Raw genomic sequence first — 15,818 nt, 5'->3', positions numbered from 1 at the left:
CTCTTATGATTCTGCTCCACTCTCGTCTGTCCTTAGCTTTCAGTCTCTGTCTTCTGACATTCGTTCTCCGTAAGTTATCTTCTACATCGTCCACCCATCTAAGTCTTTCTTCGGGCCAAAAATTCTCCTAAGAATTTTCCTTTTCAAGTTGTAATGGTGATCTCATTTGTTTTCCTTAGTCTCCATGTTTCTGATGCGTACATAACTATCGGCTGTATAATTGTTCTATATTAAATTTGCACTTTCTTGATATATTTTTGGATTTAATTACATTAATAATATCTTTCAGCTAGCAGTTCTGAGCGCGAACGGCACTGGTGCTGCTACCTAAGCAACAGGGTGTGGCAAACCCGTGAAGCAAGCTGTAATCAAATGTAATGTAGATTGTTTCTGGGCTTGTAAATAGGGTTTTATTACCTAATAAAATTAGTGTTAAATTAAAATGCCAGATTTATATAATGTGATGTTTATATCAGCTACAATGACAGCTTTACAAACTGCTGCAAATCATATTTTCGATTTCAGAATGATCTTGAATCGTGGATGAGCAAAATTTTGAACAATGGTCATCTGGAACCAACAACGATATTTCAGCCTTTAAACCTAATCTGGCTCCAGCGGCCCATTAACATCTGTCATCATATGTGGTATTAGGTTACTTCTTTGGAAACAAAAAAATATTTAAAAAAATATGAGAGTCGAGTGGTTAGCATGAAATTCAAGATTAACCCTCAACTGGTATTGCTTTTTAAATGTACGTTAACGATACCTATCCATATGAGTCTATATTGACCCATAGATACCAGTTGAGGGTTAACAAATTTAATTGCCTTCATTTTGAAGATTGGGTGAAGGAGGGTATTAGACGTATAACTAGCCATACCCGTGTGCTTTGCTGCACTTGTTACAAATAAATATCATAGACCTAAATCTATTACATTTTCAAGTACAGCCCTGTTATTATTAGTGAATAATTAATTTATTATAAGTTATATGCCTGAATTATTTTCTTTAGTAGACTTTAATGTCTTCGTCTCTGTGCTGCTAGAAAAATAAAATAGCCCACCAGTTTCCTTTTAATGTAGTACCGTGTATTGTGAAAGTAATGCATTTGTAAATATGTTTTATGCTAATTAATTGAAATGTTCGTATGCTAGCCTGCATTTCGTCGGCATACTTCTAAAACCCCAATCCAATTTTTCCCGAATATTAAAATCTGTGTATATTTTCAAAATGTGTCTTCTGATAACATCTCATAAGTTTGCAAATGTTTCTATATTTTATAAATAACAAATGTATAACAGTTGTTACCTGGGGGATAAAAAGAATAAAAAGTTATTTTGCTCTCTGGTAAAATTTCCTCAAATGCAGTTACGAGGTTTTGAAAGTAAGCCAACGATTTTTTCATATAACTTCAAGTTCCACTCATTTAAAATGAAAGAGTTCACAGGGATTCTGAAAATATTTAATTTTCAATTGATTTTTTAGACTGAATTACATGTACATTAAATTTATTTTAATATAATCACATGTTACATAAACAGCCCCTTATTTAGGTAGCCTATGAGCCCGAAAAAATTTTGTGCCCCCAATTTTTCAAATCTTAAACATTTAGCAGTCAAGCTGTAAAGAAAAAAAAGTGGCTTAATATAACGTGTGTTGCTATTCAAAGCAGGCATCGGCTAAGTAGGAAAATAACGAACATTTATTTTCAGCTCGATTTTTGTCTTTCCTCAAAATTTTGCCACCCCTACAAATTTGTCGTGGGCCCACGTGGTCCAAGCATAATAAATACAGCCCTGCATACATATGTAGGCCTATATACAGTAAAAATCTCCACACCCATATGAGCAAAGCTCCTGCTCGTGGCGTTATACATTCTACAATATTTTAATAATAAATTATTTTGAAATGAAATAAAAATAAAAAAAATTGAATAAATAGTTACAGAAATATATAAGAAAAATAAACTCATACACCTAACAATTTTTTTTAAATGGGACATGACAGGATGATTATCGTAAAATTATGCATTCTATAATGTGCATTGTGTAGGCCTATTTATGGACGTATGAGCATGTTTTCTATAAATTGCTGCGTAGGTATTTTCTTTTCTTTAATGCTCTGACTCATATCAATGAAACTTTGAATGTGTTTATTTCGTCCTAATTGTACGTTAAACGTCGAAAATTGTCATAATCTGATTTACGTACTGTTCAACGAGTTAGAATTGAATTAGAAATTCTAACTGGTTGGTACTGCTATTAAGATACGGTCACACGTCGCTACTTTTGCAGCGCTACTTTTATACTGCAGCTGCAAAAGTTGCGTGTCGTGTTCACACGTAAGCCAAAAGTAGCGCGCTGCACGCTACTTTTCGTGCTGCGCAACCCGAGTGCTGCAAAAGTTGCAACTGGAGGTTGCGAGTCTGTTCACACGCAAGGCGCTACTTTTGCAGCCGCAGTCATGCTGCAGGTTCCCATCTCCGTGTTGACTTCTCAATATACATTTTGTGGTTATGTTCGCATTATTAAGAAACTCATGCGAAAGCTTCCTTATCTATTATTTGCTTTTCTGTCGTATCTAGTATTCAGAAATTGACATTATTTTTACTATAAAGGTTTTAAAAACGCCTATATACTTAAATGATAACCAACAGTATATTCACGTAATCGATGTTGGCAACCCTCCTGTTTGGAACTACCCTACGGAAAATTTAAAAAATGAATTATATCGTCACCAATTATGCTCAGACTGTGTTGTGTATTTAATAACTGTTACAAATAATTTATTTTCATCACATTTAACATTAAAATATATCCAAACAATAAAAGTATCATTGACACATTTGGGTGGTAACACTGGTTGCAACCGCAGCAAAAGTTTCAACAAAACCGATATCAAAAATGCTGCGGCTGCAACACTGAGAACCCTGTTCACACGTCGCTACTTTTAAGTTGCGCGCAGCATGGAAAAGTAGCGGGCAGCAGGTTCGGCAGCCGCTACTTTTCGGGTTGCACCATTGTTCACACGTCCCAGTACAAGAGTTGCGCAGTTTTTTGTATTGCAGCGCTGCAAAAGTAGCGACGTGTGATCGTACCTAGGCGTCTGCTCTCCAACAACATGGAGGCAAGCGCAGAGTTCAATTTGCGGTTATTTAGTAAGTCTATGTCAATTTGCCCCGGTTTCCTCGTTCTGTGCAGCTGAGACTGTAGGGGCTTGTCGTCAATGCTGATACCTTACTATAATAAGTTGTTTGGACCTCGCATGCTTCGTTTCAGAATAACCAAGACTTAAAACGGCTTTTCTCATTTTCAGCATTTACTGGAACCGACCAGCAAAATTTACAGACATGTCGACGAGATTCGGGAAATTTTTGAGTTGGAACTGGCAACCAGTGTTGGCAATTCAGCTGTTTTCTCGCTAGATCTAGCGTTTTTCGGCGTTAGTTTAGCGGGTAAAATTTATGAAATTTGTATTGCTGCATAGATCAAAATATATACCCAGATAGCTCGGCCTTATAGGCTTTGACGGTAACAACTTTTGTCAGGTTTACTATGCTGCCATCTAGTTGGTACATAAGGAGTCACATCATAGTTCCCATTTTAATTGCATTAGCGACTGTACTGCCGTCTTGTGCTCGTTTACGGCGGACGGGTGGCGATCCTGGCGGTTGTTCTCTTCAAAGTGCTGTTCATTTTAACCAAAGACGTTGTAGTTATATTTTAACATAGGGATGAGCAATCTGTTACATAATATATGATCTGAGATTGCTGATATAGGGATTTAGCGGGTATTTTTGGCACTCACAGCGGCAAAATACAATCACAGACTAATATATACTACACTGTGATATAATTTTACATTGAAAATTTAGCGGTTTCTGCACGGCTTCACAGCGGACTTTTAAGAATCGAGTTGGCAACACTGAGTACGGACTCCTAGATTTACCGCGAATAACCGAAATTGAGAATGTCAGTCTTACATTGTCAGGATTGTTGTAATACGTGCGATCTGTTATATTGTGGTAATGAGTTGCGTTTTTGTGTGCGTTTACTCGCTTTGTTTGCTTCGGTTTTGTAATTGTAAGTAATACTTTGAATTTTATCGTTGTTTGTTGACAGTACGACTTTCAGAATACCATGGAAATGAGGTTATATTGGGTGTAGGTTTGTGTCTGTGTCTGGAGGCGCGAATTGGTAAGGTGAGATGGTCGCGGACTCCTATTACAATGCCTTCTGCAAATTTAATGAACTGGTTTTTGTTTAATTTACTACATTAAGTGACTTTGTGGTGAATTAAAACTACTCATTGCTGCACCGCGCAATTCTGGAGCTGTTTCATGTTGACTAAGAGAATGACTCTCAATTGGGGAGAGGCGAAAGAAGTAGTAGTAGCAGCAGTAATAATAATAATAATAATAATAATAATAATAATAGTAAATCAATTTTGGTTAAATTTAGGTGTCTCCACACACTATACAATTCCTCGGCCTCATATCACTTTATTAATCCCCTCTACTAACCCACTAGCCCTGTCACATACCTCGGCTTAGTGTCACTTAGCCTGGTTGAGGTTTTTTCCGGGGTTTTCCCTCAACCCAATATGAGCAAATGCTGGGTAACTTTCGGTGTTGGACCCCAGACCCATTTCACCGGCATTATCACCTTCATCTCATTCAGACGCTAAATAACCTAAGCTGTTGATAAAGCGTCGTAAAATAACCTAATAAAATAAAAAAAGTCACTTAGTTATCCCCTCATTTAACCCACCTAACCTATAAAGAAACTTAAATCAGACGTCAGTTCTGTGTGTGGTGTGGGGCGATATTGAAGATTGGCCATAATTTTAGGAGTTGTTCTTTGAAAGAAGAGTTACAGCGATCTACATAATGTGTACGTAAGCCGTTTTGGTCCAGGGCAAATATTTGACTTCATACGTAAACATGCTTCATTTATTCACTAATTTATAGGACTGTCGTGGAACTCTATAGCTTAGCCAATTAAACATCCGACTATTTTGTGTCAAATAAAATACCAAATTTCACATTCATATGTTCTACATTCTACACCAGAGTTGGGCATCCCACTGATTTTGTAGGAGAGCACTCATTTCCTCCACTGTGGAAACTGAGTGCGAGCAAACAAACCGAATTTGCTCATGCATGGTGCGGTAGGCAGTACTGTATACTCTATCAGTGGTGTATTTGCAGTATTACAGTCAGAGTGAAGTCGTTGTGCAGTATTTCAATTAACTGTGATAGAAAGAATAAATATTTGTGGATGTAATATTATGAAAGAAATAACCTATTTCATCATGTTTAGTTATTTCATCACACATTTCTTAAGTACAGAAAATAAAGTAAAATAGAGTATATGCACATATTTGTTCCTATTTGAGGAATAGTTTTCCGTAAGTTATGATGTGGTTTGTTACAATTGCTCATAGTACTTATAAAATAAAATAAAAACTTAAAAGCGTATCTCATGTAACAAATGACACAAACTGTAATGATGTTTTCAATTTGCTGGGATTAAGTTGTCTGAGTCTCCTAGAATATAAGGTTCGGGCGTGCTTCCGAACAGGAGCAGCAGCATTTCCTCTAAGGTTAGAACCCAGTTCAGGTGTGTGTATATTAATCGAAAATTAGGGGCTAGAAAATATTGAGAATAGGACGCATGTTTATATGACATTTTTTCCGATTAATACACACACCTAAACTGGGCTCTAAACTTAGGGAAAATGCCACTGCCCCTGTTCGGAAGTGCGCCCTAAGGTTCTTTTAGTGATAGAATTGTTAATAATATAATTAGGATTATGAACACTACAATATCTTTAATACATTTATAGTTAGTGAATATGAAATTAATATTAGGGGAGCAATTTTTTGGATAGTTATCAAGATAAATTTTGAGATTTAGCCTATGTTGAGAACTTTGAAACAATACGTATTTCTAGTTCTTTGATTATAGGCTACATAGGCTATGTTACTGTTATATTGTAAAGGAAATGATCTATTTCAACATGTTGAGTTTCGTTTCAAAATTCATATATTAAATAGAGGAAATGAAATACAGATATGTTATATTTATTTTTATTTAAGGGATAACTTTCCTTATGTGATGAGTTGATTAGTTATAATTGCTAATAATACTTACAAAATACAATAAAAGAAATAAAATAACGATGGAAAAGTGCAACAAATATTTGTACTTTTCTTAATGTAAAATTAAAATATTGTCACTGCAACTCTTCATACTTGCGGCATGGAGGAAAGAAGCACACAAGCCACATTGCTCCACAAGTGCAGGGAGATGAACGTCACTGCTTTTCGTGTTAGGTCAGGAGGTCGCACTGGGAAAGAGGGGCTTCATGTTCATGAAGACAGAGTAAAACTGGACTAAGACATGTGGAAACTTATATTAGGCCTAGGTATTTTGTTTGTAATGAAAATTAGTTGTGACATTTACTTACATAAAAAAAAATACTAGTATCTCTTGTAGCTAGGCTAGCATTTACATTATTATATTAACCATCATCTTAAAAACTATTGTACCACATAATATTTAGGAAAAGAATATGTTTGCTGTGACATTTCTAAACTTACATTTTGATAATTTTGTTTTTTATGAATTGAAATGGTATGAGATCAATGTATAGCAAAACCTTAATGACATATTTCATTTCATTCATTGTATTCCTTAGATTCTACATTAGAATTGCAGCTTTAAGATGTGGAACAAGTGAACATTTTACAAGATTACATTTTTTTGGCGGGATAAAGTGAGGTCGATGATTCGCCATAGATCACTTGGCATTCGCCCTATGGTTGAGGAAAATCTCGGAAAAAATGTAACCAGGTAATCAGCCCAAATGGGGATCCAACTGAAGCCCGAGCGCAGCTCTGGATCAGCAGGCTAGCAAGTCTGCTGACTGAGCTACATTGGTGGCTCTACAAAAAATATGCAGTACTGTAAATAGCAAGGAAATGATTCAGTTTACAAACCTAAACAATTATTCATCAGTTGAGCTATAAAATTATAATGCATAGGAAGTAAATTAATTCAGTTTAAAAGCATAAACAATTCAATCAGTTCAGATATACAAAAATTGATACTACATATAATGCAAATTACTTCAATTTATAAGCCTAAACAATTCACCAGTTGAGCTATACAGATTACCATTCAATTTACAGCATATACAATTCATTAGCCAAACTATACAGACATATGCAATACATAGTAAACAGATTAATTCAATTTACATTTTAGTTGAGGTATACAAAATTGTACAATTCAAGTAGATTAATTCAATTTACAAGCATAAACACATTCACTTCATTCTAACATTTTTCCATAATTTGATTTGGCCCAATGTAAATTGATGTTACCAAAATGAAACTGCTTCAGATTTAAATAAGTACCTACTATTTTACGAAAGTATAAAAACTCACGTTTAATCATACATTAATTTATGGTCGATTCATTCATACTTTGGATTGGGAAATGTATACATGTTCATTTTTTTTTTTATTTCCCAACTTGTTTGGTAGTTTGGACCACACAAGATGGAAATTAGAAAATATCCTTTCATTTTATACAGAGCTGGGTGAACAACCACAGAGACTTCCATAAAGGAACAGAAATTTCTTGATATATTTATTTCCTTTTTAATATGTTTTTAATTCTAATTGCTGCCACTATTAACAGGATATGAACTGATTAACGACATCCTCTGTGAACCTCTACTGCTGAAATAGCCCAAGATGCATTGTTCTAAAAATCATGAGCCACTGGCATATCTCAGTCGGTTGGGGTGCTTGCTTGATGATCCGGAGTTGTGCTCAGGTGTGGATTCAATTTCCACTTGGACTGGTTACCTGATTGAGTTTTTTCCGAGGATTTACCCAACTGTAATAATAATAATAATAATAATAATAATAATAATAATAATAATAATAATAATAATAATGATTTACTTTAGCTGGCAGAGTTAAGGCCTTAAGGCCTTCTCTTCCACTCAACCAGCAAAAAGTATATATACATATGTATTAACTTACAAAGAATTCAACAATTTGATTTAGATAAGAGCTACATGTATACAAGAGTTATTTACGAATTAAACAGCAAAATACTATGAACTATTAATTAAACACTGAAATACAAACTATGTAGCAGAATTAAGCTAAAATACATAGAATATTAATATATTTTAAATAATGTTAGATAATAGAAAGAGATTCATAGATTTCAAAAAGGCTTATGACTCGGTTAAGAGGGAAGTATTATATGATATTCTTATTGAATTTGGTATTCCCAAGAAACTAGTTCGATTAATTAAAATGTGTCTCAGTGAAACATACAGCAGAGTCCGTATAGGTCAGTTTCTATCTGATGCTTTTCCAATTCACTGCGGGCTAAAGCAGGGAGATGCACTATCACCTTTACTTTTTAACTTCACTCTAGAATATGCCATTAGGAAAGTTCAGGATAACAGGCAGGGTTTGGAATTGAACGGGTTACATCAGCTTCTTGTCTATGCGGATGACGTGAATATGTTAGGAGAAAATACACAAACGATTAGGGAAAACACGGAAATTTTACTTGAAGCAAGTAGAGCGATCGGTTTGGAAGTAAATCCCGAAAAGACAAAGTATATGATTATGTCTCGTGACCAGAATATTGTACGAAATGGAAATATAAAAATTGGAGATTTATCCTTCGAAGAGGTGGAAAAATTCAAATATCTTGGAGCAACAGTAACAAATATAAATGACACTCGGGAGGAAATTAAACGCAGAATAAATATGGGAAATGCGTGTTATTATTCGGTTGAGAAGCTCTTATCATCCAGTCTGCTGTCCAAAAATCTGAAAGTTAGAATTTATAAAACAGTTATATTACCGGTTGTTCTGTATGGTTGTGAAACTTGGACTCTCACTCTGAGAGAGGAACATAGGTTCAGGGTGTTTGAGAATAAGGTGCTAAGGAAAATATTTGGGGCTAAGCGGGATGAAGTTACAGGAGAATGGAGAAAGTTACACAACACAGAACTGCACGCATTGTATTCTTCACCTGACATAATTAGGAACATAAAATCGAGACGTTTGAGATGGACAGGGCATGTGGTACGTATGGGCGAATCCAGAAATGCATATAGAGTGTTAGTTGGGAGACCGGAGGGAAAAAGACCTTTAGGGAGGCCGAGACGTAGATGGGAGGATAATATTAAAATGGATTTGAGGGAGGTGGGATATGATGATAGAGACTGGATGAATCTTGCACAGGATAGGGACCGCTGGCGGGCTTATGTGAGGGCGGCAATGAACCTTCGGGTTCCTTAAAAGCCATTTGTAAGTAAGTAAATAGAAAGAGATTATTATGAGACAATTTTGAAAATACAGCACTATCAGGATGCATGTCTAAAGGAAGGAGTAACAATGTAGACAGTGATAGTTTAAGTCAGTATGATTGGAGTGAAATGCTAAGAAGGTTATCTTTTAAGCTATTTTTAAAAGTGTTTATTGTCTTGCAGCCCCTAATACTTTGTGACAGGGAATTCCATTGTCGCGAGGTGGATACTGTGAAAGGTGATGAATAACAAGATGTTCTATGAAGAGGTATACTTAGCGTGCCACAGATAAGTGATCTGGTATTTACGTCGTGGTTAGAGTATAGATAGAGAAACGAGACGAAAGGTAATTTGGTGTTGAAGTGTGCAGAATTCGAAAGAGCGATGACAAGGAGTGTAAAGTTCTATGTTCTTCAAGTTGGAGCCACGAAAGACTTGCGAAGGACGGTGATATGTGATTGTATCGTCGGATGTTGCATACGTATCTGATGCACATATTCTGAACTCGCTGTAACTTGACTGACAGATCAGAACTTAGGTCACTTAACAAAACGTCACAATAATCGAAATGCGGCATTACTAGGGTTTGTAATAGGGTAAATTTTAGTTGCTGAGGCAAGAAGTTTCTTAAGCGACTCAAACAGTGAATAGAGGAACAGCTTTTTTTTTTATCGTTTCTTTAACTTGAAAATTCCAATTTAGATTATTTAGAAGCCAAGATTTTTTACGACAGATGAATAAGGGATTAGCGTGTTGTTAAGGGTAACAACTGAAATATTACTGTTATTAAGAGAGTTAACTAAACGTTTATGGCCAATAATTATAGCTTGAGTCTTGGATTAAGTGCGAGTCCGAAATTGGCCGCCCAAGTGGAGACAGTGGCTAGGTCACAATTCAACTTGTCAATTGATTCATTGATCGTATCGGGTCTGGAATGTATGTAAAGTTGTAGGTCGTCGGCATAGAGGTGATATCAGCAATACTGTAAGTTCTTTGATACGTCATTAATGTAGATAGAGAAGAGTAGTGGTCCTAATATGGTTTTAAGGCCTCTAATGTAAGGCAAATGTCAGGTAATCTATGGCGAATCCTCGACCTCATCTCACCAAAAACCATCTCTCTATCACCAATCCCAGCCATACTAAATAACCAAGTGGTTGATACAGCATCACTAAATAACCAACTAAAATGTGATGATACCAGTAGGCCTAGCAAATATTCTGAGTGATTTTGTATTAGCCAATTTTTAGCTTCCTCTTCCTGCTTTACAGATTATAAGTGTGCACCTTTGAATCTAGAATTTATCAATTAGTAACAAAATTGGATGACTATAAGTCCTGACTCATTCTTCTGTATTCCATCTTGTAAACGTCCAATGCAGGATGATTACATAAATCAAGAGGTTATACTGTATTGCTGGTGTCTGCCTGTAAAATATTGAACACTGCTTAGTTTCGTCAGCATCCCTCTAAATGTTGACATGCAGAATTTTGTTTGTTTAAATTCCCATATGTAGTTTGGGTTGTTATTGGATCTCATTGCCTGTTGTCGATTGTTTTATGTACAATATTTTCTAATATTTTTATTTTTCATTAATAGGAACAAATATGTCTCGCACAGATATGAAGACTAGTTCCCCATCAAATGAACATAATGACGAAGATAATGATGAATTGTCTATTCTCAAGACATTTATGGACATACAGGATACTGAAAAAAATGAGACTGAACACAGTAGTTCAAGTGCTGTTAAGCAGATAGAAAAACAAGATATGCCAACAAGAGAATTTGAAGCTCTAGTGCACAGTGGTGACACAGATAGTTCAGATGATGAATATTCGAAGTATGGGAAAAGTTTGAAAAAATTGCTCAAAAACAAAGGAGAAGCAGTTGTCAGAGATACTGACATTAAATATGAATGCACCTTAAGCTGGAATAAGAAGAGTATCCCTGCACTATCTCCAAAACCTTCAGCCATTTCCTCACTGAAGCGACCAGCTGATGCCTGTTCTGATTCAGTGTTTGGTATTCGAATTATGTGAGTACAGTTTATATTCGTCTAATAATAGGCTTAAGTAATGAAATCAGAACGTTGGCTAAGTAGAGAGGAATGAATGATATTCTTTGCTTTTAAGTTGGCTATTAAAACTATTTTTTCTTACTGCATATTCTATTACAAATTAAAATGTAAGAGATGAAATAAAAAATTATAGAGATAAATTCAAGTTGAATATAATTTCCATTATTTAATTATATTATTTGTCATGTTATTTTAACATTTTATTATATATCAGGACCATTGATATATATATATATATATATATATATATAGAGAGAGAGAGAGTAATAATCCTACATATTTTAGTCTCTGTGTCCAGCAATTCCTCCAAAACTATTGGAAGAATTTCTTCATTTCCAGCATCAGTGATTTAGTATAGCCGGAAAATGTGCACATGAAATACAATCATTCCTACTCAGGTAATACTGTAGTAATGGGTTAAATATAATGTTACATAGAACATTAGTCTTCGAAAAATTGGTTGTTGCAATTTTCTTTTTCAAATGTTGTCTTGCATATAGATCTATGATCGAGTGGAAAATTGCTACAGATTTACCTAATTTCTTAAATTGAAAATGGCTTTGAACAATATTATTGAAGCTTCATGATATCTGTACACAAATTAATTTATATAATTTACGTAAATTCAGCAGTTCCGAAAATAGTGAAAATAGTGAGTTTGTTATGTAAAGTATTTACAAAATTATGCCTCCACTTGAAAATACTTCAGACGTAAAGAAAACTATGTACAGTAGTGGCAAAAAACCGGACTGACCCTTGTAGCTGATTTCAGAGCCTTGTTCACTCTAGAGCATGATAGACTGGTAACTAAAACTTTTCGTGGTTCGAATCCTGCCTGGGACAGAAACTTTTTTTTTTGTTCCTTATTCAAATTTATTCCCAATACTTTTTGATTGCTGGTAAAATTCATGTTCTGGGAATAATAAGTTAATTAAGTAGTAAAATATCGCTGTAATCGAAAAGTATTGGGAATAAATTTGAATAAGGAACAAAAAAAAAAGTTTCCTTCCCAGGCAGGATTCGAACCACGAAAGTCTTAGTTACCAGTCTATCGTGCTCTGGAGTGAACAAGGCTCTGAAATCAGGTACAAGGGTCAGTCCGGTTTTTTGCCACTACTGTAAATGAATTAATTTGTGAAATTAACATTACCTAGACATTAGTAAAATAGAGATAGTAGAAAGACTTCATTTTCTTGCAGAGAACAGTTTTTCTTTATTCATAGTCACAAATGTAGGCTACTCTCAGAATCTGCATTGACTTCATATCAATCAGATAGTACTCTTTGTAAAGTGGTAAACTACACCACTGAGCACTAAAGGTGATTCTTTTTAAATGAATACTGTGTAGGCCTATAACACTTCCTCGAAGCCATTCACTTTGTTGTTATTTGGCAAGCACTGATGTACAGTATCTAGAATCTCATTACAAATCACTAACACATTTGAATACCATAAATCTTAGGTGCCAATTTTCGTAAATAGCAAAATAATATTAAAAACTACTGCACTACATTTAGAAATATGTTTTGTATCAATTTCTGCGAAGTTATTTAGCCTACATCTATTTGAAGTGAAATTATCTTCAGCAGTGTGGAATGCAGTAAACGAGAGATTATCATCTTCATTAGATCTAGGGTTGCCACCTTTTGATGAATAATATAAAGGACATAGGCCTAGACTAAAAATAAGGGACATTTCACAGAAATAAGGGACAGGTCTGAAAAACCTAAAAAATAGTAATTAGCTGCTGTTTTCCATTAATATTGTACACTATTATTATTATTATTATTATTATTATTATTATTATTATTATTATTAATAGTAATAGTGGTGGTAGTAGTGAATTAATTTACTTGCAAGTAAAAATATTCGTAATTATTTCATGTATGATTTAATTCCACAGACCATCAATAAAAAACTACAGAACCTCATTTTTTTCCAGGTGTAATTGGAATTTGGCTTAGCTGCTTTTAAACTGATTAATTCAGCACAGAAAAGCCAACAAAGGCAAAGACGTCTTTCTTACTTGCACTCTGGTTATCCTGACTAACTACTTCCGGGCTGAAAAGACGGAAATAACCACTGTCATATCTGTGACGAACTATCAATATCTAGCCTATATGTCAATAGGTCGATCAGAGAGTAGGCCTATAATATGAACACTGAACTCAGATACCTGTAGGTTGAACCAGGTCAGTCTTCTTGTTTGAATATTCAGAGAATTAAGGAGTCAGACAATGAAAATGAAGGGAAAAAAAACTGTCGATACTTTATGGGACAAGGACTCTTAATATGGGACGCGTAATTTTTACATGAAATACGGGACAGGTGGCAACCCGACTTAGATCACAGTAATCAGCTACTCACGTCGTCATGTGTTTCGAATAATAATTTAGGAAAGGAAACTACAAACAGCAGTATCATGAGTAATATGGTTTTACTATAATATTGAATCTCAGTTCTATGGTAAATGTTTACAATACACCAATACACAGACACATGCAGAAATGCATAACGTAGTTTCTTACAACTTAGCTTGTTGAAACCTTCTTTTACTCATTTTTTTCATAAGTATTACTAGCAGTGTTTTATAATTGTTGGTGTAACACTGCTGCGCCCATAAACACACTTGATAGGCTATTATAACTATTTCGTGCCAGGGAGTAAGACTGGAAGTCAAAATAGCTAGTTTTCAGAAGAGAGGTTTTGAAGTCTCCAAATCAGTGACAACATAAACTCGAGGATTTGAAATGAATGAAACATCAAAATATTTTGTGAATCTCATTTACTTGTATTGCATAATGACTTTTTAAAATTATACTTATTGCTAAATTACTTGTATTGTGAGGACCCATGAAAATTAAATTCTTTTATTTATATTCTTAGTCCCTGATATGGAAGAATTATGAAAGTGTCTTGAGATGTGTATCATTTAATGTACTGGTACAGGTGTGGAGGTGTGACGACTGTATTTAAATGTTCATTTTACAGAAATCCTCTGGTTTCATCAGCAACGTTGAAGGAGAAGATGAGTAGTCGTGAAGCAATTCCTTTAGCAAGGCTGAAGCGCCATGTATCTTCAGAAAATACGTCAGCTGACTGGGTAGTTGCAGGGGTTGTAATACATAAGTCACAAATGAAGATGTCACAGAAGGTATGATAATTACTATAGAAGTGATTTCAGCGCTAAATGTCGTAATCCAACAGTTTATAAAACATTCTTGCGCATGTTCTATACATATAAGTCATAAGTTGCATATATATATATATATATATATATATATATATATATATATATATATATATATATATATATGTGATGAGTGTTGAGAATTGGGATGCACTTTTACTTGTGATGTTTGCGATTTTATTATGATTTAGAATTACTCATGGTTGCCTTCTCCTTGTGTGGTATTGATAATGTTAAGTTACAATTTTTGGTAATATACCTTTCCATGTGTTATACTAAACTATTGGATTGGCTTTTATTTTATCAGAAACATTATTATTATTATTATTATTATTATTATTATTATTATTATTATTATTATTATTATTATTTCTTAGGGGTGAAGGCTGCGAGCACATGTAGGACTGACATCCTTACTGTCACTAAATGCTGATTGTCTGTAAGGTTGTCAGCCTTAAACTGTCGCCACCCTCTGGGCGATTTGGCCTGTCATTGGGTTGTCTTTACCTTACCTAATATTATTATTATTATTATTATTATTATTATTATTATTATTATTGTTGTTGTTGTTGTTGTTATATGAATCAATTTTTCTCATATTTCTACAAGAAAAAAAAATGTACATGGCTTAATGATACAGATTTACATCAAGTATCACAAATTGTTCAGGATTTAGGAAATGTCGGGCAATGTGATTTGTGTATAAAATTAGTGATTTTTGAAGTGTGTAATCTACCAGAGAGATAGGAGTTTGTAAGCTCAAGTACAGGATCACCACCACCACCACCACAACCACCACCACTACCACTACCACTACTACTTTTGTAGCTTACCCATAATAACCTCATGGCTTGAACAATCAAAAGCCTTAGATAAATCCACCATAATTAGAGTTATATTCTTATTTTCCTCCCAAGCTTCAATAATAGAAGTAAACACATTCTCTAATACATCAATAGTAGATCTATGTGCAGAAAACCTTATTGTGATAGGAAAATAAAGACTGTTATTCGGAAAACTCGTACAATTGTTTTTCATAATATGTTCAATAACTTTGGATAAAACTGGTACCAATGATAATTGTCTGTAGTTTATTATCTCATGTTTACTTCCCTTTTTGTGAAGTGGTATTATTTTAAATATTTTTAGTTCCACAGGGAACATTCCTTCAGAAAATATTTTGTTTACAATATC

The 15,818-nt window shown here is 34.4% G+C and overlaps 1 protein-coding gene across 2 annotated transcripts in view; it reads left to right on the top strand.

Annotated features, from left to right (window-relative positions):
- Positions 1 to 3,931: 3,931 nt before the first annotated feature.
- Positions 3,932 to 15,818, top strand: part of Mcm10 (minichromosome maintenance 10 homolog) — a 44,669-nt gene continuing 32,782 nt past the window's right edge. Inside the window, exons 1-3 of one of the 2 annotated variants that reach the window (XM_069836779.1) lie at positions 3,932 to 4,085; positions 10,954 to 11,392; positions 14,426 to 14,588. In XM_069836779.1, coding sequence (XP_069692880.1) covers positions 10,962 to 11,392; positions 14,426 to 14,588 — 594 coding nt within the window. In that variant the 5' untranslated portion in view covers positions 3,932 to 4,085; positions 10,954 to 10,961. Of the gene's footprint in view, positions 4,086 to 10,953; positions 11,393 to 13,424; positions 13,627 to 14,425; positions 14,589 to 15,818 lie in introns of those variants that run through there. The other variant, XM_069836780.1, reaches the window with a different exon arrangement.

Source organism: Periplaneta americana, chromosome 10, assembly GCF_040183065.1.
Source record: "Periplaneta americana isolate PAMFEO1 chromosome 10, P.americana_PAMFEO1_priV1, whole genome shotgun sequence".
In the NCBI taxonomy this organism is placed as follows: domain Eukaryota; kingdom Metazoa; phylum Arthropoda; class Insecta; order Blattodea; family Blattidae; genus Periplaneta; species Periplaneta americana.
The sequence above is the reverse complement of the archived record's forward strand: the minus strand, read 5'-3'. Positions and strand labels throughout refer to the sequence as shown.